General features: G+C 46.5%; 1 protein-coding gene across 8 annotated transcripts in view; it reads right to left on the bottom strand.

The window, feature by feature from the left end:
* RNF216 (ring finger protein 216) overlaps positions 1 to 26,686 on the bottom strand; it is an 85,986-nt gene that overhangs the window by 27,526 nt on the left and 31,774 nt on the right. For all 8 annotated transcript variants that reach the window (XR_015699253.1, XR_015699254.1, XR_015699250.1 and 5 more), the window contains one exon: positions 26,433 to 26,511. Coding sequence is in view for 1 of the 8 variants with exons in the window: in XM_087734443.1 (XP_087590569.1) it covers positions 26,433 to 26,511 (79 nt within the window). In the remaining 7 variants the exon portion in view is untranslated. The remainder of the gene's footprint in view (positions 1 to 26,432; positions 26,512 to 26,686) is intronic.

Here is a 26,686-nt window from a genome sequence, read left to right on the forward strand (position 1 = left end):
TTGTATGGTTGAATGTAGGTAAGGATCAAGACCGATGCTTTGGGGGTTACCTTATCAAAAGGGTGGATTATTAAGTTATGCTGTACATGCAGTTCCTCCAACAGGATTAACTACGATACCCCCAGAGAGGTACAAACCACAGACAAAAATGCAGAGTGTGGGATACCGAAAGATTAAATCAACAATTTTGGCAGCACAAGTGAAGTATTTAGAAACAGGCCTGGTTTTGGCCATTTCCCCAGCCCCAGAGCAGCTTGCAGATCCTGTTCTCATTTTCCCGGGACCTCTATTGTAAAGACAAGGAGAGGAAAGGGGGGGAAGTGTGATCACAAACACACCATCATTAAAACAGACTTGAAGAATATGCGGATGGTACTGAAAACCATTTCCAAAGTGCTTCCCCAACATGTGGGGAAGCGTTTAGCTCCTGCTGACCACTTAGTAACTCTGGGGAAGAGGATTTCCATGTCAGCAAACCCCGCTGCCCTTCCTACAGTCAACCACCAAGAAATGGAGATCTTCAAAACACCTTTCTCTGAAAGACAAGACCCAACTGTATACCCGTAACTGGAAGTGGTGATCTAGCGAGGGGCGGATGGAATTAAACACGAGATCCGTAACATACAGAGATGGTTGTGTGAGCCTACGCCCACCGCTCTCCCTTCGAATGTCCGACTCATTTGTTCAAAGGTCCAATTAGGGAAATAGCAACCAGTTGGACCAGGGTAAGAACGGTCTTTCGGCTGCCTGCCAGAGGAAAGAGCGGGGGAGCCCATCAATGAACCACTTCGTTTGGGTCAGCAGCTACTGGAAGCAAAGCAGGCTCATGGACAGTCCCCAGAACACCACACAGACTCTCCTAACCAGTTACTCTTTTTTTTCCCCTCCTAATTTCAGAGCTCAAGTGCTGAATAAGAATCAAAACTAAAGCGGCAGCCAACAGGTTTTGCAGGGAAGAAACGCGAGCTGTACCACTTAAAAATCAACCCATCTAACCAATTGCTAAACAATCCATTTGCATTAACGTCATGAAACAGGATATGAAGCACTTTGTAGCAAGAAACAGGAGATTCACTTTATTAGAAAAATACTTTTAAGGTTCAAATTCATCAAACTATTTGCAGCCACGGATGATTTGTAAAAGACATTATCGGCCGACAATGCTGGCTTTTGGCTTACCAACACCATCGGCAATTACCACCTAGAGAGACATTACCTGTTCTCAGCTAATGAGTGAAGGCAGTGCCAAGTGTCAGGCACAAAGACAACATTAACTGCTGTAGAAAATGTCTCTTTAGGGTCCAGGAAGAAAACTATTCCGAGATATCCATAAGAGGCCAAGACATTTCGCTTGGCTTGAAGGACTGAAGTGATTCTCAAAAAGAAGCAGGTATTGTCTTCCTGCGCTTACCTAGATTCAATCAGAGTTATCTAGACTCAATCAGACTGTCTGAAGCCATCCTGGGTTTGAACCAAATCAAATTCTCCCCACGAAATTAAGGAGAGTCACAATTCCTAATTGCTGTCTTAAGCAATGGGACTGGAAACCTAAGGAAAACATAAACCCCTCAAGCAAACAAAACCAGCACCTCTGGGTAGATGTTGTAACTTGGTTTATTTTAGCCTAGAATTTACTATGTCGCAAATCACCCCCCCACCCATTCGGAGCTGGTTAAGACCAGCCCCTTCCCCCTGCCTGACTTCTCGCTTCCACTTCTGACCCAGGATTTTATTGCAAAGGGAAACCAGCATTATTGGCCATAAAAGGAAAAGACCCATCTGCCACATTTCTGCAGAGGGGAGTCAACGAGGAGGAACTTCAGTGACTTCCTTAAAACTCCGGAAACATCAGAGGCCACCGCCGTCCCCCCATAAGGATTAAAGGGTTTTTCTCCCGGTTCTGTCAGGGATGCACATGGGCAATGACACCAGACTGTGGAGGAGCACAGATGTCCCATTTTAAAGGAAGACAAAAGAGGAGGAAAACAAAAAAAGACGGCAGCGAACAGGCAGAGTTGGGCAGCATTCGGGGAGCTCTGCCCTGGGCTCCCGTGCATGGTCCGGGAAATGTCTGCGAGGGCACTTCATATGCACGATGCACCATTTTACCAGGTGACTCAACATGCTTCTTTCCACACAATCCGAGTTACGCATCTGCTGGAAAACGATGTTTAACAAGCTGAGAACTTCATTTAAATCAGGAACGCATTTGCCCTTTTAGTTAGTGCATGCTTAAGTTTGCTTAACAAACCCTGAAGTTTCTTCCATCAGATATTATTTTGAATTCCGGAGCTTAAATGCAGACATGCTCAATCCAAAAATAAGAGCAGTCAGAAGCAATTTTATTCAGGAACAGTAACTTTGCTTTTATGCCTTTTTTTTTTTTTAAATGAAAAAATATTCTCTTACCTTTACACCATTAAACACAGCCATACTTAAACCCACTTACACAAAGATGAAGGCCAAATGGCGCTGCACTTAAAATCACTCGCTGATTGGCATCAGCACTGTACACCTTGCATTTCAGATGCATCGACAACAAAAGCTGACAGGACAACGTCATTTTTTTGTTTGGCACTAGTTTCACTTTCAGAATCACATAAAACAACGCAGTAGTATTGGGTGGAAACCACAAAACTGATTATGACTCCAGAATTAAAAACCAAACCCCAGCCTCAGTTTGTCAAGTCTTATTAAGACAGCAATTGGGGAGAAAAGTCAGTGTAATGCTCATAGGGCATGTTAAGATCCCAAGACATCATCTATCATAGTTTTTTAGGGAGGAGGTTGCTATTACTGGTAAAACGACCTAGTTGGACCTTTATGTTAAAAAGGAGAAAGTGAAAGCATCAACATTTCATACTCTCAATGTCTCTGAGTTTCTTCCCTACTGTGCTTCCCACATGCATGAGCCTTGTGGTGCATCCCCGCTCCCCAGCATCAGCCTCTCAAACCAGAAGACTTCCAGCAAGAAGGGAGCCAGACAACACTAAAGGATCTGCATCCTTCTCCTTCATACCGAAGGAGATATTGCTTTGTCCCACGCCAGACCTTAAGCTGCTTCACTCTGTGCAGCTCCCAAACATCACCAATTGCTCTCCAGCAAAAGTCCCCCCAGCACAGCACCCAAAAGCACTTCCAGTGTTTATCTTGGATTTTGGTTAACACACACACTACAACAGAGCACCTTTGTGAAATGGTTTGGTGTGGCAGGTTAGATGCTGCCTGGCAGCCAGAGTGAGCAGCTATTGAGACCCTCAACCCTCTTTGCCCCCCACTTTTTTTTTTTTTATATATATAAGCACTACTACTCAACTTTCCAAAGAGGATATACTATAACAGAAAACCCACAAAAACTTCAGGTTTTGGTTTTGGCCACCAATCTGGAACCTCTCCCTTGGAAGAGCAGCTTTTCAGAACAAGCCTGAAAAACACCTTGTCTTACGGAAGAGTCTCCTTACAGGACAGGCGAACAGCAAAAAAGTTAAGCCTCCCCGAGACACAATAAAACACCAAAATTAAATACAGATCAGATAGACATCAGACAGCTTCAGGCTGCAACGTTTCTTTGGGTGTATTGTTCGAAACAATCAGATCTTCACTGCCCATTAAGTGTTTGGCCAGTTGTGGGTCCCACTGCTAAACCTGATGCTGATGTCCCCTTGTAAGCAAGCCAGTGGGCTATGTTAGCTACCCCAACAATTTCTGAAGCCAATTTACTTCATGAAGCAAGAGCCTCAGCACACATCATACTCAGAGAGAAAAAAAAAAAAAAGCAGGTACAATAACTCATTTTACTGTTTTCAGATGCAAAACCTCACAAAGCTTTTTTGACATGAGGCTGCTAAAAATAATTCATCCTTAAAAAGTCCTGTTATTTTTATACAGTCACAAGAATCACTGGATTGCTTCTAATTATCCCATCCTTCCTTGGAATTTCTATTTGTGCTTAACAAGACACAACAGGCTGCCTCACCAGTGCAATCATCACACATCTTGAATTACAGGCAACTGGATAAGTTTAGTTTCTCCTTGCGAACAATTTTGGGGAACAACGTTTTAAAAAAAGCCTGTTTTACTGTGGTCTTTGGAGTCTATGTTAAAAAGGGACAAGCTTACAGCTAGGTGCCAGATCAAAGTAGAAACAGATCTTACACTGGCCATACTTGAAAACAAAACCAGTCTCTAACAGGGATTCACGGCAAGATTAGAAATGTTCCACCTAAACAGGATCAACAAGGAGATTCCTAAATAGCCCCTAGAGCAGGACTAGGTCTATTGGATTTCACTTTTTTTCCTGTAAATACATCCTTACCGCTTCTGGCTTCCAGGGGACATTTACTTTCCCCCAGACAGTGGTAACACGGAGGAATCTGCTCTAGGCACAACAGAAATATAAATAGTTAGCCATCTGCACTGCGGCCGATGTACCAGACTGGCAGCTGTATCTTCACTGGTAAGCACGCTTTCAGCACACGGTCCCTACCCTCCCAGTATCTCCCATGGTACGAGTCAGCAGTCAGCTATTACTGGAACTCATTACTGTACGTCCAAATATTTGCATGAAAAACTTGCTGGACGCTTACTCATAGGATGCCTGGCTCCTGCATGATCTTCTTAACACTCCCTCAACACCCCAAGGGGAAGAACATTTCCAGAATTAACACCTACAGCACCACGTTTTTCTAGCAAGCCATATCTACTTGAAACTAGAATTCACACCATATTTCAACTGCTATTATTTTACACTGCTTTTTCCCCCCCCCCCCCTTTGAAAAATGTGATGCTTTTATCTGAAGAGTCATCCATTGCAATTTGCATTGTCATGGCAACACAACTCCCTCCCCTGCCCCAAACCCCATCCCCGAGGCTCATTGTGTTGGTTACCAGACGGGCACACAGCACGCTGCATACAGATGAACAGTGCCTCTCAAAGTGGTCTCAGGCCTCCTCTCCCTGCAGCTGTACCCACACAGCTCCTGCTCTGGGGTACAGGCACAACAGCAGAAAGGAAGGAGTCTTACTAAGTCAAATTCCTCTATTCAGACAAAGAAATAAGCTTCATTAGTACAAGGCGTTTTTGTAGTATGTACATCTATACTGGTTAAAATAAAGAGACCAGGTTCATAACCAGTCTGAGCAATGCAAGAAAAAAAAAATAATATTTAGAGCAGGTGTAAGAGAGTTTTGCTAAGGCAGCTTGGACATACCGGTAAAGAAAAAGGGAAAGATCGCTCCACAAAGGAGCGTACTCAAGAACAGGGCTCTGGAGCCCTCTTATGGCAGCTTGCTCTCAGCTTCCTCAGAGCAACATCCCACGTATGCCTCATAGTGACTCTGCGTAGACAAGGATGCAATGCCACTGAGATAGGGTGGGAAAGAACATCATCTGGCTGGGACTGAGCTTTGATAACACAAACGTTAAAACCCCACACTTCCAGCTGCTTGACTGCTCCTGATGAGTGTGCAAAGACTAGACAACCCCCATGTTTAAAAGGGGTGACAGAAGACAGCAAGACCAACCTCCTCCAAAGCTAAGGTGCTGCTTTAGCTCTAGAAATGCACGAAGGGTGCTAAGGAAATTACAAAATCCACTGCTCCAGTACTAACGACTGCTCCACAGGGATGTCAGGCTGCCCGGTGCTATGCAGGAAGGCTGGACTGGTTTCATATCAACCCTTTCTTGACTTCTCCAGGCCAGTAAGGTCCAACAGAGCCACAGAGCTCAGTTATTGACAGGTCAAAATCTCTGCTCAGCACTCAGGGAGCACATGGTGAGGAGGCAGCTTGCTGCTAGCAGGGAAGAGCACAGCTGCTGGGTGCCGAAGGGGTTACAAGGATTCAACAGCAGGGAAATATTTATGGAGGAAAGATGCTGAGCTGTGCATGTTTCCCAGGCTGGAGATGGTTTTAATTTACCTCTTGCAAAGGCTGCGATTATTTGCTGCTGGTTTTTGTTGAAAGCAACTATTTCAGGCTCACTTGCTCCCTCTGGTGTCACAGCTCTGCAGCTGATTCAGAATAAAACCACTCCCCAAACCCACACAGACTAAAAGGAATCCTGCTTTCCCCCCCGCTCCGGGAAAGAGGGGGCAGTATTTACAAGCATTAGCGATTACTATGGCCTTGCCAGGCACAAAGCATTCTTTAACTATAGCACGCTAACAACATTACAAGTACCTCCTAGAGTTTAGAGCTAGAGCCAGAAAAAGTCTCCTCTTTTTCCAGCTCTCCCCTTCGGAGACTGGTCTCTGCCTGACTTCAGCTGAGCTGCAAAATCCCTCACACTCCTCCCTAGGTCTTCCTCCACAGCAGCTCCTGAGCGTGTGGTTCTGGTCAGCGTTGGCATGCTGCTATTAAAATCTTAGTTTAGATCTCTTTATGAGCACAGGGATTTTAAAACTAGGAGAGTATCCTCATCATTAGCTAGACTGGAGTCTGGCACCCCATGCCCTTGGGACTAGCTGTACTCCGGGGGAAGAAGCCGTACCTTGTTAGCCCTCTCACGTCACTCCCCAAACTCCAGAAACCTGCACAGCCCCACTGACAAAAAAGAATCAGTCTTCTCCATGATTAAAACTCTCACCTCCCATCCAATACTGCCTGCCCAGTCATGTATTAGATGCCACCTTGCTGTATGGCTCTTCTTTCTTCCAGCCTCAAGCTGCTCCTCCTTTGCTTTGCCTTAGTGTTTCTTCTCCTTTACTCTCACCCCTGTGTTGCTATATGATGCTGCTATAGCACTGAGGGTAACTAAGACACTGGTTCTTGTCCCCCCTTTTTCCTTTGTGAGCTGCAGCTGCTCCTCTCCCCGTCCCCACCCAGGGGATGCTACGCACGGAGGCTGCCCAGCCCTGCGTCCCCCCCGCACCCTCACTCGCACTGCAGCAGCATCGGCCGCCCCACGCCTCTTCCCCAAGCCGGCGGCAGCAGCAGCTTATCCAGCCTGGCAGAATCCCTTCCCAGCCCACGTGAGCAAGGTTTCCAAGCTCTCCTCATAATGCATCTGCCCCACTTCACATTCTCGAATTAATACGTACCTTGAAGGGAACCATAAATATTTGCTTGGATTTTCTGTTAATCTTACTATGACATAGCTATTAGGATTACTGGAGTGTGGGTTGATAAGCAATGGGATGGAGTGCTGGAGTGTTTCAGGAGATGACAGTAACATCTCACTGTATTTTACCGATGTGGATGCCTTGCTGACCTGTGCTAATCCACTTGGAAAATTACTATGGGAGAACAGAGTCTTAAAATATGAAATGGGAGGTGGAGTGCTGCAAAGAGAAGTTTATTTCCAGACCAGCCTTTTCGAAGTATATGCATAAACATCTGTATTCAACGCTAAGCGGAGAGTTGCAAACAGAAACATGCAGAGAAGAACCCAGAGCAGGACCTTCCCGCACGCCCGCATCCACGTGCATCAGTTCAGTAGCAGGATAAATCAAGGAACCCTAGTTTATAGCATAACCTTTCTCTCAGTGTACCTGTACAGAAACGACTACCTTCAGCCTGGAAAAGCAGCTGTTTAATACACCACCATGCCAAAGTGAAGGCTGTTTTGCAGAGTTCAGGCCAAAAGCAGAGTTTCAGATGCAATGATTACCTACAGCTCTTTTCATAGAGATCTCTTACTTCTGAATATCAAGATGGTGTTAGTTTTCTCCACCAGCAAAATTAGCATGACCTAGCATGGTGTCTTCCACTGGAAGTCCATCTAGACCTGATCCTGTGGACATGCTGCTCCTGCATGCCACTTTCCATTGGCCAGGGACTTTCTGCACCATCAGTGGTACTTTGTCTAATGGCTCTCTATAAATTTTTCTTCAAGTCTGTCCTGTGGCCTTTGAATCACACATGTTCCAAGGTTGTCTCTCCCCTGGCAGTGCTAATTAACACAGCACACAATCCCCAGGAGACCATTACCTATTGAATCCAGGCTACCACTTCTTGCAGTTCTTCAGCTCCTTGGCCGTCAGCCAGCCACGTCTGTTCACACCTAGTCTGGCTTAGCCTGGACAATCTAGCTAAATCACAGCTTGAAATGGTGGAGCTACAGATTGTAATGATGTTAAAGCAATAGACTTCAACCCTGAATGAAGCCAAAAGTGACCATTGAAGTAGGGAGTCCTGTAAAAGCATCTATTCCCTGTATCAAAAATTCCATTTACAACTAAGTCTAAAATCTCCCTTCTTCCTTCTCAATCAAGATATCCAACTTGATCCAAAAGCTCCAGGCTGACTCAAAGCACAGGTTTTTAACCAGCTTTACCTTTTAGACTTTTACTGCTATCTTAGCATTACCTGTTACATTTAAGATGTTACATTCATCTCTGAAGGTGTACGTTTACAGACTTACCAAGTGATCTCATAACATTTCTCTTTAAAGAGTTAGCTTTAACATCTTACTGTAAGGCAGGATTTCTAGACTGCAGAGAATACTTTTAAACTTTTTCTCAGGGTCCTCTAGCATCCTGCCATTCTTGACTAAGAATCAGAACAAACCACGTAATGTCACTAATGCCATAATATAAAAAAAATACAATCTTTCTCCAACTCTACATGCCCCAGCATGCAAGTCCAAGGACTACAGCAGCTTTCCTGGTAATTGCATTGCTTCCTTTCACTTCTCCATAGTGAAGTGAGGTACTTCAGAGGAACTATCCAGTCCAAATTTTTAGGACAGCATCTGTCATCAAGCCCGTAGAAAGCAGCGAGAAGGCCCACTGACACTCCAAGCAGAAAGGCATTCTGAGCAGAAAGCAATCTGGAGTAACACATGCAAACAGGTCACGGGAATTTTGCATCTTCCTGAGAAGCAGTTGTAATGAGTCCATGTGGGAGACAAGTCAGAGGACCTCGGTCTGGTTTGGTACAGCTGTGCAGTTGCACAACTCATTATACACAAGAACAGTCCACCCAATGCGTTGAGTAAATACCTTTCAGTTTTACATAGCCAAATCAGCCAAGCCAGCCTTTCCCCCATACCCTCCAACTCCCCAGCGCCTTTGGGCTCCTCAGGGTCAGGGCTTTTGATCCAGTCTTGCAGGCAATGAAAAAATTAGAGAAAGGGCGTACAGGAACGGCAGGGGAGTGCGTGTGTGCAGGCACACAGAGAACGCACACAACACATGCACACTAACATCACACTCGCGTTTGCAGATACTTTCTGGACACTGGAGATGACAGATACCCATTTCTATTAAACAAAAAGCTGAAGAATAATGCTTGATTTCAAAATAACAATAATTGATGGGTGTCTTAGCCATGGCAACTTGCTACATATAAATGGATGGAGGCGAAGGATAACATGTCTCTTATTCAGCAGCTACTTCATTCCCATTTAACTTTCAGAGCTCACAGGAGGGAACAGAAGAGCTAACAGCTATAGCTAATGCACAGCAGCTTGTGCCTGATCGGGTCATCTCATTCCTCACCCTGGCTCTGCTCGCAGCTGGACTTTAAGGCTACCCCTTGCAGCGACAGAGATTTGAGCCAACTGCAATTTGAGAAAGCGCGTACATTTTACACATATGGCGTGCACAGCTATCGCTTGCCAATCATTTTCCTCTGGTACGAGTCACCTGCATTGGAACCGAGACAACTGATTTTATACTACACATTTTAAATTTATCTGCTTATGGAGGTAAAGCATAAGGAAGGCAATTGCAAGTGTCACAGCAATACGTAAGAGTTCAAATTTCAGACAAGGAATCTGATCCACGTGTTTCGTGAATACCTGGGATTTGTACCCGGTCCTTAGGGGATCACCTGCATTTCTCCGTATCATCGCTTTTCCTCATATGCACACTCTGAGTTCATCACAGTGCTTGGGATCAGGAAAAGGAAAGTAAATATAATTACATATAAGGCACTGCCTTTCAAAAGGGCAATGCTTGTTTTTTTTAGATCACGGGTCAGCTTTGACTAGGTAAAGGGTGCTTTACTTTTAGAGGACCAGCTCAAAACAGCTGTGTTAAATCTCCTATGCAGAACATGGTTTAGTCTGGCAGATGGAGATGCTAAGTAAAACTCATTAATCTGTTATCACTTTCACCCACCCACAAAAATCCCAGTGGTCTGAAGTCATGGTTTTCTGACACAAATCTAGAAATCTATAGCTTGTACAACAGCTGCAACCAGAATAAAGTTCCAGGAGGAAAAAAATGCTTCATTTAATACATGGGTAGGTCAGAATTATTCAAGACAGGGATCTCTTACAGTAAAACAAAGTTGCCTCTGAAAGTATCTGCGTGCTTGTTTGTGGTACAAAACTGGAAAAGTTCCCTAATGACTCCCGCCAAGCACGTGTTGTTCGCTCTGCACACCTGAAACACACCACAAAGGGTTAAAGTCACAGGATAAAAACATACTCCAAAAAGAAGCTTTTCTTAAAAAATACCCCAGGTTTCATCTGCAGACAGAACAGCTACAAAACCAACTCTCGTTCACATAAGCTCATCTAACTATCCTCTACCCCAAACACAGGAACTGCAAGGACCAAGGCTGAAAACAACTATAGAGCCGAGAAGCTGGCAAGCTGGTTGGTTTTGTGCCTATCTCCATATCTAGAAAGGTTCAATGTGTTCATTCTGGGAGGCCAAGAGAAACTAAATATAGTAGCAGGCTACCAGCAAACACACGGACTGGCACAGCTTCCAGCTACCTGAAAGATCCATCCCTCTCTTTGCAGGCCGCTCCGATAGCTGCAATCCTTTCCCTTGTTTGGGGAGAATGTGTCATAAGGAGGCACTTGCGGGTTTTACTTACATGGATAATTGCATACACAAACTTTAGGATGGAGGTAATGCAATACGACCACCAATACTCCTCTCTCGCCCCACTCAGGGGGGATCACCTGCCTCTTTCAGATTGTTTTTTGGGTTGGTTTTTTTTTGGTTTTTTTTTGTTTTTTTTTGTTGGTTTTTTTGTTTTTTTTTTAATTAAACTTGACATGCACTTGCAAATAGGAGGTAGCATCCTCGCTTCACGTGCCAGGAGCCAAGGCCTCTTACAGCAATTGCCTAAGAGGCAGAGGAGAGATACCATCCAAGAGCATCTGTTTTGTTTTAACCTCTTCCCTTTAAGGAGGGCCCAGAAAGGCAAAAAACCAAAACCCTTCTAGCTGCAGACTGGCTTTGTTGGTTTGTATGAGGCTGGATATCGTGGCAAGGCTTTTCAATACAGAAAAGGCCTTGGGCAGAGTTGCTCACCTCTCCGCTTCTGAATGGCATCTCTGCCACTAACAGCCCACGGATATTGTGTTTTAAGCAGCAACCCTGAAGACAGACCCCAATTTTGACTGGGCTTTGAGATTTAGCTTAAAGGCATGCATGCTCCCAACACAAAAAATGAGGTCAAAGAAGCTTCTTTTGAAAAAATAAATAGAGCAATAAAGCATTCTTTCAGATTAGCTTCACAGAGGATAAATCACTGAACAAATACGACCATCTTATCTTGCTGGCAAATGGTATGTTGCACTGTCCAGCTTTACGGGAAATATGTTGGCTGGTCTGGAGAGCAGACTGACTTTTCATTGTCTAGAAAAATGCAGCTCTTTACTTTTTACAACATTTGTTTGTTTTTAAAAAAAAACATATGATCTCCATGCAGTGCCAAGCCTGCTTTGCCTCCTGCCTCTCAGTGCTTTCCTGGATGCCTTGGGACTTCCTAGCAACCTCGCGGCTGAAACACAATCCATCTCCTTTTACTAGAAGGACAACTTGCTTAAAACAAGATCGCAGCTGCCCTCCCGCTATTCCCCAGATGGGCGGGACACAGTAGCCACAGGACCCCACAAATGCCGGGGGGAAGACGGTGAAGCAGGCAGGGCTTTCCCAGCACACGGAGGTAAAGCTTTCCCCAAAACCTCCATTTTCAGCCTCTATTTGTCTCTTCTGAAGTCAAACACTAACATGACGAGCACCCAGCAAGGAAAGCAGCCACCAAATAGCTAATGGGTGGTTACAGAAACGTCGCTGGCTGCAGCATCCAGCAGCAGCTATGCCTGTTCAGTATTTTGGCACTGATTTATGACAAGTGTACTTGCATTTCCATTAGCTGCGGCTTTTTCTGTTGACCCCTTGGCTCAGAGAGGCAGACTCGACATTAAACTCCCATCAGCTTTCAGTACCGCTGACCTCATCCCCAAAACTTGCAGTGATGTTTTGCATCAGCCAGGGCCGACGCATTCCATTAATGCTCCCCCAACTCGGGGAAACATCTGCTCTGTTTACACTGGTAGCAGCACGGAGACCACTTAAGCATCACCTCTGCTCCCCGAGCCCACAGCAGGAGGAGCAGCCCCGCGCAGGCCAGGCCCTGGACCTCCTAGCCCCCAGCACGATGACCCGGCCATTAGTTATCTGGCAGGGCAGAGGTCGCCTAAACCATCAAGGTGCGGGAGAGGTGTTATGTAGTAGCAAAGAAGGTGGTTTCCTTCAGGCCAGAAGTGCAAGCTTAAGAGGGGTATTTGTGTCGACTCCAGCTGAACAGGCTGATTGGAAATAAGGAAGAATTAAAGAATGCCAGAAAAGAATTCAATTTTTTTTAACCCCAACGGTTTTACAGATTCATATGTTCAGGCAGAGATTCAGTGGATACGGCTGATTAATGTAGGTTAGAGCTCACACGTGGAGGGCACCTCTCTCTGTGCCTCCTCTCCAAATGCATTATCACCAGGGTGCTGGGTGCCAAACCCACCCTCGCACCCCTCCGGCTCCACCGCCGGGGCGGGAGGTACCTGCAGGGTGGCTCTTCCTGCAGAAACAGGAGACGACAGGATACCTTCCTGACAGCAAAGCACAGCTCGCCCAAAACAATCCCCCCAGGTCCCCAGATGTACCCCAGGCACCGCCTTATACACCACAGCTCACCAGCAGCCACCAGCTTCTTACTGGGAAAGCCTGACAGCTCTGAAACCCCTCTTCACGTAGGGGCTGCTGCTTTATCAGTACCACATGCCGGCTGGTTATGGCAAGTCTCCACTAGATCAAGGGGATGCTACTACATATTTTCCCAAGGATTTCTGACAGCCAAGACCTCCAAAGGGAGTCAAACCTGTGGCAAAACCCTAAAACACTTGTCGCTCCCATTGTTCTAATGTTAGATGTGCATTAAATTAACCCCCGATGTCTTCTATTGCTGCTGCAAGCTTTCTTTTCTATTAACCATCTAGTGAAGGCTACAGTTGCTAACAAGCCCATGAGGACACATAAAAACATACAGTAGCCTTGGAATATTTGACAGCATCTGTCACAAATAGAGACAGAGATGGAGCACGCCACATACGGGGACATTCATAAAGGGTCATAAGTTTTTATTATAATGAAGTCAGGAACGTGACTGGCTGTTTCCATCACTGATCATTTCGCTGGTACATGGATTTGCTGCATTTTAGATTTTTGCCCTTTTACAGAGCTTTGCAGAGCTTGGACTGGGAGCTCGTACAACAGTTAACACAAGAGGACCTCAAAAAGACCTTGATTCTCACAGAGGTCTTAGGCACTCAAACCACTATTCCAACACCCCTGTAAACAAGCAAGAAATCCACCCCCAAAACACCCTTTTTTTATTTTTTAAACTGCACGCTAATGAAGGCTGGTTTGATTTGGGCTGTGGCAGGCAATTCAGCCAACCCAACCCCACCGACGCTGAATGCGATGGCAGGTATTGGGGTGGGAAGAGAATAAAAAAACGTATTTGCTCTCGATCTTCTTTAATACATTAGGGATGAGTGACATGATCTGCACAAACACTCCCTGTTTTTCACCTCGTTCCCAGTGTCCAAAGTGTTGGCATCTCACAGCTTTGCCAATTCCACCACAAAGCTAAAACACTGACTTAAGAAAGCATTTTTATCTAATTCTCTTTCAACCAAAGAGATGAAAAATCAGCAGAAGAGGAAGAAGCTGGCACTGAATGAGACAATTCAAATTGTCCCTTTCCAGTTCCTTAATTCACACGTTAGGGGACAACCACTGCTGGGAATTTCAATCTCTGGAGCAATTAAAGAAAATTAAATTCAGGGAATGAGGCCTTATGCACTCAAAGCTTCATTAACCCTGTCGCTTTTTAATTAAATACATGCACATGAAATTTTGGACCGAGAAAGCATTTGCCTTACTGACAATGCTCGGTTTTAATGGCAAACTAGTACTTGCCTTTTAAAAAAAGAATACTGAGGTCGTAAACTCTAGACCTCTCCCACTCCACAATGGCGTTATTAAATACATGGTAGAAATTACTGCCTATCATCAGCTCCCACTTAACGGGAATGGCTGCTCTCCCTCAAATGCCCTAAGCTGCACTAGCAAAGCTCTGCTTTGGGCTCGCTTCAAGATAACAGACAGCCCCACCAACACCACGGATAAAATATGAGCCAGGATTTAAGAGCCCTACACTTATTATGATCAGTTAGAGAAATAAAGCTGGCTAGCTACAGCAGGATAGATTTTTCAGCCCACAGAGAAGAGATTAGAGTAGCCAGCCTCTCTTTTAAACACCGTTCATCCTTAGAAAAGGCTCAGGCAGGCGCCAAAGGCGGTGCGCGACTAGGACAGTTTAAAGGATAATCTTTGAAAGGGGATATTGTCAAGTCTGCCCAGCCTAAACATCCAGCTCGCTTTGTGCAGGTTACCATCTGACTTGTGAGGGAGTCATGCTGCTCATGTGCCAGCCTCCCGGCTTTGTCGAGAATATAAATGAAGCACGCGACTAGTTTATCTGGATGCATGACTGCCTAGCAGGGACTGAGCACGAACTGCTTTGATGCTTCCCCATATTCATCCAAAAGCAGTGTCACCCAACTGATGCACACACAGGCGGTCATGCATACTGGGACCAGCGACACAGAGAGGGAAGAAACACACAGTCCCTTCCCCTGTCTCCAAGAGACTAAGGAATCTGCCACGTTGAACCAGTCATTTCACCCAGAGACGTGCTCTCATCACTAGCAAGCAAATTTATACCTCTGGGTGAAATTAGACTTCAGTTTGTATTTTTTCTTTTAAAGCATCTTTTTGGGAGATGGACTTCAGTCTTTTGCACACACTGATCAGTTTTGTATTTGTGTTTTATTGCTGACCTATGTATTTTAGCCATTTTAACTATTTCAAAGAAGACAGCGTGCGTTTAAAGAGATTACTTTCTCCGTCATTTACCATAAGAGTCAATACACTTTACAGTTAATGACACTTCCCTTTTCACACTTGCCCCTCTCTCAAGGAGCAAGCTAACGCGACAGCACAACTGTTCACGCAAGGCCTCCAAGGAATGCCAGATTCCCAAGCGGATGCTCTGCCCAATTGAGTGAAGAGACACAGCTCCATTAACCAGAAACAGGCAATTCCTTATGCTTACAGCAGCTCAGTATTCACAGGTTAATTGCTGCATCCCCAAAATAATGTTCTGATTTCATAGCAGCCATATTCTCTTACACAGAGCACAGAGATGTTTGCTGCTATAGGATGCCCTTGGTACTACCAAGGACAATCTGAACGCATTGAGTGCGGCAGGCTCTCACTGAATGCAAAAATAAACACAGCCACTTATGCTTCCTCAGCCTTTGACACCAACAAGGGAAGGGGCTTCCAACTACAGCTCCAGCAATGAAGAGCACATGAATTGTGATGCTTGACATGCTACCAGGCAGAACACAACACATCACTCCATTCCTCTGCTCCTGGAAATTACAGGTCCATTAACCTTTTTGTGTGTGCGAGAAGGTCTTCCCGCTTGCGCACAGCAAATAAGCGAGGAGGACACGCATGGTGAATGTGCACAGGTACGCTACCGGGTGAAGGAGGCTGTTTCCAATGCAAACCTGCTCGTACAAAGAGTTCTGCTCCCCAGTTCTGATGCTATCATTTCATGATGACAACATTTCCTGACCCAGTTTCTATCTTGCTTCTCATTCCTCTGCTATAAGTAGTAATTAGTAATGTCAGTGTTCTGGCTGGATTGCTACAACCCCATTAATAATGCAAGAGTAGTAACAGAGAGCGAGTAGAAGAAAAGAGGCTTGAAGGTTAAAAGCAATAAGAGAATGCATTTTGGGGGGCACTGGAAGGGGAGGGAGAAGGAAGAGAAGAAATGCTGGCCTACTGAGATTATAAACCATATACTTCAAAACATAGCATTCCTTTCAGGTGGAAGTGGTGGGTGAGTCAGTCATGGCTAATTAGAAGATAATATGCAAGTAAGAATGACACACAGAGGTGATTTTTACTAAATTAGAAGAAAACTTCTGCTTCACCTTCCCTTTCCCCCCTCTAAACTTGCTGTCTCACCACTTCATGTTCCCGTTTCTCCGTTACTCATGTTTCAGAGGTCAACAGTAACCTGGCATCCAACAGATGACGCACACCGAAGTTTCATCTCTCCAGAGGAACTTCTGCAGAGACCAGCCCATACCTGCCCATCTACAGCCAAACCTTTAACGCCAGTAATCAAGTGGTGCACCTTAACCTGAGGCTCTGCTGAAGCTCTTTATGACATGTACTCTGAACCTAAAATAGTGCTGGATCTGAGTAGGCAACCCAGCATCTCCCTGTGCTTCCAAGGCCGGGGAGTCTTCTCCAATACAGACAGCAGCTCCCTCAACAGCAATAGCTCCACTACCGTCTAAGGCACACAAGCCTCCTGACAGCACTGAATAAAGCTGCTGGAGCTGCATCCTCGACTGCATCACTTGGAGCCCCCCCTCCACCTTTTCCTGCGAAGTCCAGCACAGAATCATAGAACAGAACCATTTAGGTTGGAAAAAAAAAAACTTTAAAATCATCCAGCCCAACTGTTAACCTAGCACTGCCAAGTCCACCACTAAACCATGTCCTCAAGCACCACGGCTACCCATCATCTTAAATATCTCGAGGGCTGGGGACTCAACCACTTCCCTGGGCAGCCTGTTCCAATGCCTGACTACCCTTTCGGTGAAGAAGTTTTTCCTAATATCCAACCTAAACCTCCCCTGCCGCAGCTTGAGGCCATTTCCTCTCGTCCTATCGCTTGTTACTTGGGAGAAGAGACCGACCCCCACCTCGCTACAGCCTCCTTTCAGGTAGTTGTAGAGAGAAATAAGGTCTCCCCTCAGCCTCCTCTTCTCCAGACTAAACAACCCCAGCTCCCTCAGCCGCTCCTCATAAGACTTGTGCTCTAGACCCTTCACCAGCTTCGTTGCCCTTCTCTGGACACGCTCCAGCACCTCGATGTCCTTCTTGCAGTGAGGGGCCCAAAACTGAACACAGTACTCGAGGTGCGGCCTCACCAGTGCCGAGTACAGGGGCACTGTCACCTCCCTGGTCCTGCTGGCCACACTATTCCTGATACAAGCCAGGATGCCATTGGCCCTCTTGGCCACCTGAGCACACTGCTGGCTCATGTTCAGGCGGCTGTCAACCAACACCCCCAGCTACTTTTCCTCTGGGCAGCTCTCCAGCCACTCCTCCCCAAACCTGTAGCATTGCACGGGGTTGTTGTGACCCAAGTGCAGGACCCGGCACTCAGCCTTGTTGAACCTCATAGAGTTGGCCCTGGCCCATCAATCCAACCTGTCCAGGTCCCTCTGCAGGGCCTTCCTACCCTCCAGCAGATCGACACTCCTGCCCAACTTGGTGTTGTCTGTGAACTTACTGAGGGCGCACTCGATCCCGTCATCCAGATCACTGATAAAGATATTAAACAGAACTGGCCCCAGTACCAAGCCCTGGGGAACACCACTTGTGCCCAGCCGCCAGCTGGATTTAACTCCATTCACCACAACTCTTTGGGCCCAGCCAGCCAGCCAGATTTTTACCCAGCAAAGCATATACCCATCCAAGCCATGAGCAGCCAGTTTCTCCAGGAGAATGCTGTGGGAAATGGTGTCAAAGGCTTTACTAAAGTCCAGGTAGACAACATCCACAGCCTTTTCCTCATCCACTAAGCGGGTCACCTTGTCATAGAAGGAGATCAGGTTGGTCAAGCAGGACCTGCCTTTCATAAACTCATGCTGACTGGGCCTGATCACCTAGTTGTCCTGTACGTGCCATGTGATGGCACTCAAGGTGATCTGCTGCATAAAAGAAATAAAAGAAAAAAGGAGCCCGCAGGTTTGATGTTGATTCCTCAGCTGTTCCTTTTGCTGAATGAAAACTCACATTGACAGTGGAAGGGCTACACTGTCTCCTGCATGCCAGGAAGGCAGCTTGTTTGGGGCTGACTCTAGTCCAATGCTGAAAAGCAGGCATCTTCTAAAGGGGTTGGCGGTCCGTAGTTGTCTTGAGGATTTGCAAGACAGATGAGCTAACTTTTAAAGGTCATTTAGCAGAGCTGCCCAGACACACTATTTCTCTCCCAATGTTTGGCATTTACAGCTTCCTACATGCTACCAGGCCTCTCGTTAGTGGTGATGTACGAAACAAAACAAAGCACGTGCTCTTTCCATTAGCTGAAATCACACATCTCTCCCCTTGCAATATATATTCCAGTATATCAGCTTATCAATTTTGTTATTTAACTGCAGCACAGCTCCCTCTGTCACTTAAGAGAACTATTCCAAAGTCCACTAGCACTAAAGGCTCAGATAATCACCCAGAAGGGATAAAATCCAGCAGGCTCATTGAGATGAACTCATGAAAGAGTGACAGAGGAGGAAAAAAAAAAAAAACAACCCAAGAAAAAACCCAAACTGGAAAGATCAGTTTCAGAACTGCATTGCTTTCTCAAAGCGACCTTTCAAGTATCACTTCCTCTGCAGAGAGGAAGCGAAAGAAGCTGGAGGTTCTCCGACACAAACAGCTTCCCCTCCACAACAATGATATAAAAGGATGGGTGTTTTTAAAAAGAAGAAAAAAAAAAAAAAAGGAGAAAGAAAAAAGGAAAGCAGGCCAGCCCTGAGCACACTGTGACCAAATTAGGAAACAAACTCTACTGACAGCCTCCAAAATGGACATCATCTGCAGGAGCCTTGTATTAGCTCAGGAAGTCTGATGACTGTGTCATCTGCTGAAATCTGTTTATGTGCAAACAGAAAGGAGAAGCAAAACACCTCCTTGCACTACACACGCCAGGTTAGGCCATCGCAGTGCTCTGGCCCGAAGGAGAGAGTCACCAGCTGCCCTGACACAATACTATTCAAAACCTCCACTGCTGACTCACGCCCCTCCAAAGATAACTCTGCCCTGGAAGTGCTAAGGTACAGCAAGACGAGGTCTACGCAGAGAGTCAGGGCTTTTTAAGTGCATTTTTTAAGTGGTTAGCTGCGGCAGATGAAGCTGAGGTTAGAGATCAGTGATTACTACGACAGGAATGTGAGGGGGAGGAAAGAGAGGGAAGATGTAGCTTCTTGACTAAGGTCAGAACAATGTTTTTAATTTGGCTTGGGAACAGCCTTTTTCCATCCTCTCCAACCTCCATTTCCACTGCAGCAGCAAAACGATAACCCTGCTCCGATGCTCTGCAAATACAAGTAGCACCAGGCAAAGTTTTAGCCTTAAACTCGCCCCTGCTGCCGTGAAGGGTACCTGTCCTGAGCTCCCACAGCAGTCCCAGGGCAGCTCGGTGGCATCACTACCTGTTGTGAGGACAGACAAGTGACAGGGGCTAAGTTACTTCACTGTTTAAAAATCAAACAAATCAAGTAATCTGAGCACTCTGGGCCATACAGAGGTTTAGGGTTTCTCCCTAATGTTAGGGCAATCATGTTACATTACTCCCTCTCTTGTTCCCTGCATGAAATGGAAGAACGCCACTCCTCCCTTTCTTTTTCAAAGCAACCTAAGAGAAAAAAAAGCAAAACTTACAGCTCATCTCAGCCTGCAGCAGGTCTCAGCCTCTGCTCAACCCTCAGCACAACTACAGCCTTCAGGGTCCTTCCAGCCCCAGCAGTTTGGCTACAGGACCACTCTGGCAACTTGCCACCTTCAAGGCAGCCAAGGACCTTTCACACCCCGGCAGCACCCACCCATGGTGCTCTTATCCAACCCCTGGTGGAGTCCATCAGCTTATCTCTAAAGACATTGTCATCGCATGTCACCACCACAGGTTTGCAGCTGCTCTCAGTGGCTCCTTTGCCTAAACGGTTGCAGGCTGTGCCCAGGGAGAGAAGGCGAGACTGCGGAAGCTGAAGTTTCCATCCCCATATGAAATTGTGTTCAACTTATTACCTCTGGACCTTTCCTCGGCAAAGGACAAAGCTATGAAGGGAAGATAGCACTGCTACCTCTTATGGACCTGACAAAGAGGTATTCAGTGGCCAGTAAACAGTGGGAGAATTGCCTTTTCACTGAATGGATATTGCTATATAAGGCAGAAAGCAAGCACAGGAGTAAGCTTTGTTGCTTGAAATTGCACTGACTTACACGGTCTATTTTTAAAGAGACTGGTTTGAGTTCTTGCTTTCAGCAGCTTTTTTTTTCCCCCTCTAAGAGACAGATAGATACCCCATTTAAAATGACCCCTTTCCTCAGGTCCATTTCTAGGCTGGGCTTCGCCCTCTCCTCCTCCGTCAGACTCATTTATCAAGCGAAGCATTTCCACATACCACTGCATAAATAGACTTGACCTTGTAAAAGCAGCAGCACCTGAGCTCCCACTGATGGAGTCTCTCCACCCCACCACAGCAATTAACCCAGCCTGCTCCTACCCTCTTTCCAGGTGAGGTTTTCTCGGATCTCCTACAGCCCCTTCCTACATGTCCTGAGGAAGGGTGGCAGGTATATAGACAAGGCAAGGAGTGATTCTGGGCTGATCATTGTGCCTCCTCTCTGGAAGGGGGCATTTAGGAGCAAGCTACTGCTGGCACCACTCAATTCTTGTAGCTGCTCCTGGCCCAGACCGAGGATACACCAAAAAGCAAGCTATGGGAGTTCCCCAGGGGACACAACTCACTCCTGGTCCCTGGCTTTCCTAGATGCTCCCTCTCAGCCAGGGAGCAAGCTGTGGGCACGTGCCGTCCAGCTTCCAGGGAAGCAAGGAGAGCCCCTGGCATGTGGCTTTCCCTTGTTCCCCTTGCAGCCCCCCAAAAGATAAGTATCTTGCCCAGCATAAAGCCAGGGATGAGAAGATCTCCTGACTCTCAGCATTCGCCATGCAACTTTGACCCTACATGCCTTGATGGGATAAACCACGTGGTTCAGCACGTGCGCACTCTTCCTACATGGGACTCTCCTGTTATCTATCTTCCTTTAGGACTTGGCAATAAAATCTACTGGGGTGTTATCTGCTGCCTACAATCACCTCAACCCCACCTTTGGCCTTGGTCCCTCCCTTCTGCCCATCCCTTTGAGGAGTGATACGGAAATCATCAGCGCTCCCGCTGCAGTACTGCTGGCGCTGCTGTCGATAGCATCGCCGCTCGCCCTGCCTGCAGCACAGAGCACCGCCACTGCAGACGAGTTTCAATGTCCTTTTATGGAAGAAAAATGAAAATCGCCTGCCCAGCCGCGGAGTGCCTCAGAGCCGAGCTGAGATGACAGACGGAAACTTGCCATTTGTTGTGGTTTTGGCAGTAATAGAGTGGAGTGTGTTCCCATGCGCACCGCTCATTTAAAAAGGGTGCAGCGAAGGCGCTGAGCTGGAGGAGAAAGCTGAGAGCTCCAGAGCAGGAGGTTTCAGGGATGCAGCACTGAAGAGGAAGATGGCAGATTCACGAAAAGATGGCTTAGACTGTTCTGCCAGTCCAGACAAGAGGGAGACAGGCCTCCAGACAAATGTGTATGCAGGCATGAGTGCTCCATTCCCAAACCCCCCAGTAAGACACGTAGCAAGGTCCTCCACACTGCATTTCTTCCTCATCCCAACAAATTCTGCTAAGCTGCATTCACACAGACACAGGAGGATGGGAATTTAAATGAGGGAGATGGTTCTTGAGGTCGTTGCCACTAGAAAGAAATTACAGGGGTTTGCCATAAGCGAGTGCCACCTTTGGCTCTGCTCTCCACTAAAGCTGTGGGGCTAAGCTCTAAGTAGCAATCAAATCTAAATAAATAGGCCCAAGGAAAAGCATACAGAGAACAGCAATAAGAATGGCTGAACAGAGAATGAGATGGGGCCATGGGACCTTCAAAATGTTTGCGCTGCTGTCAGGAAGCTGAATGAGACAGCAGACTTCAACAGCTGGGAAAACATGTTGCAAAACAAGGAGAATTAAGTAATTCTCCATATGCACATCCTACTCTGAGGCATTTTGGACAAGCTCAGTTTCTCCAATCAGAACAATTTTTTTTTCCATGTTGCACACGCACCCTGCCAGTGACAAATCTTGATATGGTTTAAGCCTAAAACCACAGCGCATCTGGAGTCAGGCAGGGCAGCTCCAGGCAGCAACGGGCCAGCCTCTAGCACAGAAGTAATGGGCCCTGTGGTATGTGTTGGATGACATCCTTGGAAGGCTATGTCATCCTGAACACATCCCCTGCTGCTGGGTACTTGATTACACAAACATTTCCCCTTGCACCCTATAAAACACTTGTAACTGGATCATAGGTGGCTGGGGTTGCCTTGTTACCTACCTCTGAATCACAAGCAGCTGCGCGCCCCGTTACCGCACCAGGTACAGAGATCACAGGCATGGCCGTACGCCCCTTAGCTGCTTCTGTAACTTTAAGCCTGGTTGATCGTACAACAGTTTGTTATTTCAGCAAGGCCACTCATGTTGAAGTTGCGGCAAACCGTACAATGCGACTTACGCTTATTAACATAGGTTGTGGATGCAGTGTTAGCACCCTGCTAAGAGAAGCCATGTTCAGACACAGCTTGCTAGGCAGAGCTCTGTACAAGCTTAAACCTGTCTCACTTCCAACAGAAAATGAAGGTTAAAAGCAGCTGGGTGCATCTGTTCCTAGCCAGCACCTTGAAATCAATCCTGAGACATTTTAGCAGCTTAAAAAGAAGTCCCCTAAAACACCATGTCTTAGTCCTGCAAATTAAAAGTACACACAAGGATTGCTGTGGCCAGAGAGCCTAACCTGAAGACGAAAAGGCAAAAGAGTGGAGATTTTATCCATCTGACACAGGCACACGAATGCTCAGTTTCCCAGCCTGGCAGTTCAGATGCCCAGCAGGCAAACCCGCTCCCCAAGCACAGCCTCATTAACAGGGTGCACTAAGGAGCCCTGAACACGAGGGGCAGCTGCCCAGTCCGAGGGCGATGCAATTTAGCACCATGCAACCATATGCCATCACCTCTTCGCGTCCAGCCAGCACCGAGGCAGGCGACAACTTGGTACAATAAAGTAACAAAATTTTTACACTACGCAAAGGAGTTTTAAGGACAAGTCTTGGAAATGCAAGTCCCTGCAATGTGGCCTGGCTATGAATTGAGTGTTGAGGGTTTCGAGCTCTCCTGCACCGGAGGAACAGCGCTGCTCCGTGCATGCATTATTTCCATGGCAACAGCAGCTTTCACCTCCCCATCTCTTCGCTGGCTGAAAGCCCTGCAGTGCTTTGTGCTGAGACTGCAAAGAGGGGAGATGATCTCCCCCACCCGCAACTCGCCAGCAAGCAGCCCGAGAACAAAAGCCTTGTCTTCACCAACAATATGGGGTCTTGGGAGGAGGGAGGCAGAGCAGAAAGGATGGACTTCCTTTTCTGGTGGGAAACAGTACTTCCCCCAACGTGCAAAAGTGCACGCTCACTTCCCAGTGCTGCACAAGTCAACAAGCAACATGTGCCTTTCCTGGTTTTACCAGGATTGCCAGCTTTGGTTTGCTCTGTCAGAGCACAGGAAGGAGAAATGTGCATCATTACAGATGAGAAATTCAAGTGGTGCTTCCACGCAGGGATGCCTGCACAGAATAAGACGGAGGTTGACTGAGCAGGCTGGCAAATCCTCCTGCCGCCGGGAAGACTGGCTCCACGTGCGGTCAGAGACCTGTTATAGAGCAAAACCTCAAAAGTGAAACAGGTCTGAGCAAAAGCTGCCTCTCCCCTAGCACCAGCTGAGACTACACACACACACAGAAAGCATCCATAGGGTGGCGTGGGCAACATTTTTCCTTGGCTAATTAAGCTCTTCCTCCACCCTGCAGTTTGTGATATTAAGATTCAATCCCTGGCCACCTAACTAGGAGCCAAACTTGACGCCACACAGCTGGAGCCACAGTGGCCCTGGCAGATGGTGCAGGCTCATCTGCATGCTCTCCAAGCAGCCGTTCAGTCACGGAAGGCAACTGGCAGCTCTGCCTGTTGCTGAGGTTACAATTAGCCACATTTTGGTCCCTGCAAGGTGCAAATGACTGGAACTACAGGCGAGATGCATAAGCAGTGACCTGGGTATGCCTGGAGCTCTTCTTACTATTGATCCCAAGATACATATATACAGTCAAAATGAAGGCTTCCAGCTGGTTCCCATCACTTACTTTACAATACAACCATAGCTGGCCCAAATATGAACGAAGCTCTCTCCAAGATTTAAAGGAAAGCCTCAGAGTATCAACATGAACTCTCAAAGCAAGACAAAAGATCCAGGTGATGGAGCACAGAAATACAACAGGACCACCATCTGGTCCTCCTCTCCCCTCCCTTGAAGAGCCTTGAGGTTTCAGGAGAGGCACATTTTGACCTTTCCCTTTCCACACTTCCCCTCGCTTTAGGTTCAGCTGTGCAGTCCTTCCAACCAGAGAGGGACTCCTTCCAGGATCAGTCATCACCACCACAGAGTCTGCCAGAGGCACTGCTAGCAAAGCCAATGCATCCTCTCCAGCCTCTGTAGAGTTCCCTAGATTAGCCCTTTCCTCCCTAAGGGCAACAGTTTCCTGCAAGCAAGAGCATTAACTGAAATTCTTCATTCTGGAGAGAGACAAGATAGTGGGAATATGAAGAAACACTGAAGTTGCTGCTGTGAGACAACACCACATCCTGCTATCCGAATTCCTCGCCCTCGTCTTCAAATCCTAAAGTCGTTCAAGACTTCTTAGAAGAGCACAAAGCTACTCAGCAGATTTTCAGCTAATGAATCAACACAAGCTGTCCAGGAAACCAGAAATCCGGCCCACTGGAATGCTGCAACCCCAGGGAGGGGGGACAGGCAGTATGCTAGGAAGGAAATGAAACAGCAAACCAGAAGGAAAGGAACATTTCAGCACTGACCCCTCTTGCCACAGTTATTGTGCCACATTACACATTTTAGGAAAAAAAGCAACTTCAATTTGTTTTGCACATTGAAGCGTTCATGTTCTTCAAGCCTGAATTTTGTTCTGTGGTGCTGACATGTGTACATTTTGAAAACAACTCTGGTTTTGCACCAAAAAAAAAAAAAATTGATTTAAACGTGAATCAACATTGCCACCTAGTGACTAGCAAACCTCTTTGCTCATGACACTTGGATGATCCATCAGAATCAGCTTTCTTTCCCAAATGCTAGAGGTAGATGTTAGCAAAACATATCTGGAGATTAGAGATCTAAAATGGAATTGTGCATCTTTCATAAGCAGCTTTCCCCTGCCAGTAAGTTCAATTTTCACTACAGAGTGCAAAGTTCACTGCTGGCAACTTCCATTTCTCCAGAAAACAGAATTTGACTTCCTATTACTTTCTCAGTACAGGCAAACAGTGGGATCACGTCAATACAAGAACCCAAAGCTATGGCAGCTACAAGCATAAGGTTAAGGCACTCAAGAGGAATTTCAGTGATTAGCAGAAATCTCTGCTGGGGGACAGGCAGTTCCCTGAATATTGCATGAGAATTCACTGTTGTGGCTAAAGTTACGCAAGACGCCTTGTAGCTTCAGTGCTAAACACTGATGCTGTACTGGCCTCGGCTCACTGGCACCAGATGTAAGTGGGGTTCTGCATACATTCAGGAGACTGGGAAACACATTTCTATGCTTCTGTTTTTCCCCAGAACAGATGGTGCAGAAGCAGCAGCAGCAAGCTTTCCCCACTCCGTCCCCTCATTGGGCCTGACGATTCTCCCGTTATGGCTATTAGCAAACTTTGAGAGAAGCACAAAGATCTTCTGCCCTTTGAATGGACACATTTCAGTGAGCTCTTCAAACAAGTTTTTTGTCACTTCAAACTGAATCTGTATTCAGGTGACGGCATAAAAGAAAAATGCAGATGCCAATTCTCTTAAGGATAGCACATAAGGTTGTTTCAGCTCATTCTCCAGAATTTTCATTAGATAAAGGATTACAATTTGGTTTTATGCCCTTTAAACACCCAGCCCCCTGTTCACCTAAAACATTTCTGTATACGCCAGGCAGCAACCTAAGGCATCTAGAAGCTTTTTCAGCCAACATCTTCAAGGAAAGAAAGGAATACTGTTGTCTCATCTGTCCAGCCACACAATTTTATAGAACATCAGTAGGATCCAGCATACACTTTGACTGCTGCCCCATGCAGCCACATTAGATATTCATTCACCTGCTACTAGGAAGTGTGAGTTGTCCTCCCAGCTCTCCTGCCCAACATTCCAGAAGACACCAAATGGCAAAGTATCCCCCAATTACCTTTCTGCAGCGGGGATTAGGGCAGCTGAACCGCTTCACGTCATTGTCCAGTAGAGCTGGGAAGTTACAGAACGGACACCTGCAGCCCAAAATAGGATGCCATTAATGCAGAGTGCCAAACATATCTTTGCTGAAAGCGGATTTAGTCAAATAGCTACGTGGTAGTTAATAAGGCTGCCAACCAAACACTTGCCAGCAGGATGTGCTGACTACTGCCTTTCTGCTCATATTTCTTCGATCGCTTTCCTCTTTGC

Source organism: Nipponia nippon, unplaced genomic scaffold (genome assembly GCF_047370975.1).
Source record: "Nipponia nippon isolate SJK-2023a ecotype South Korea unplaced genomic scaffold, ASM4737097v1 scaffold_5, whole genome shotgun sequence".
NCBI classification, from domain to species: Eukaryota; Metazoa; Chordata; class Aves; order Pelecaniformes; family Threskiornithidae; genus Nipponia; species Nipponia nippon.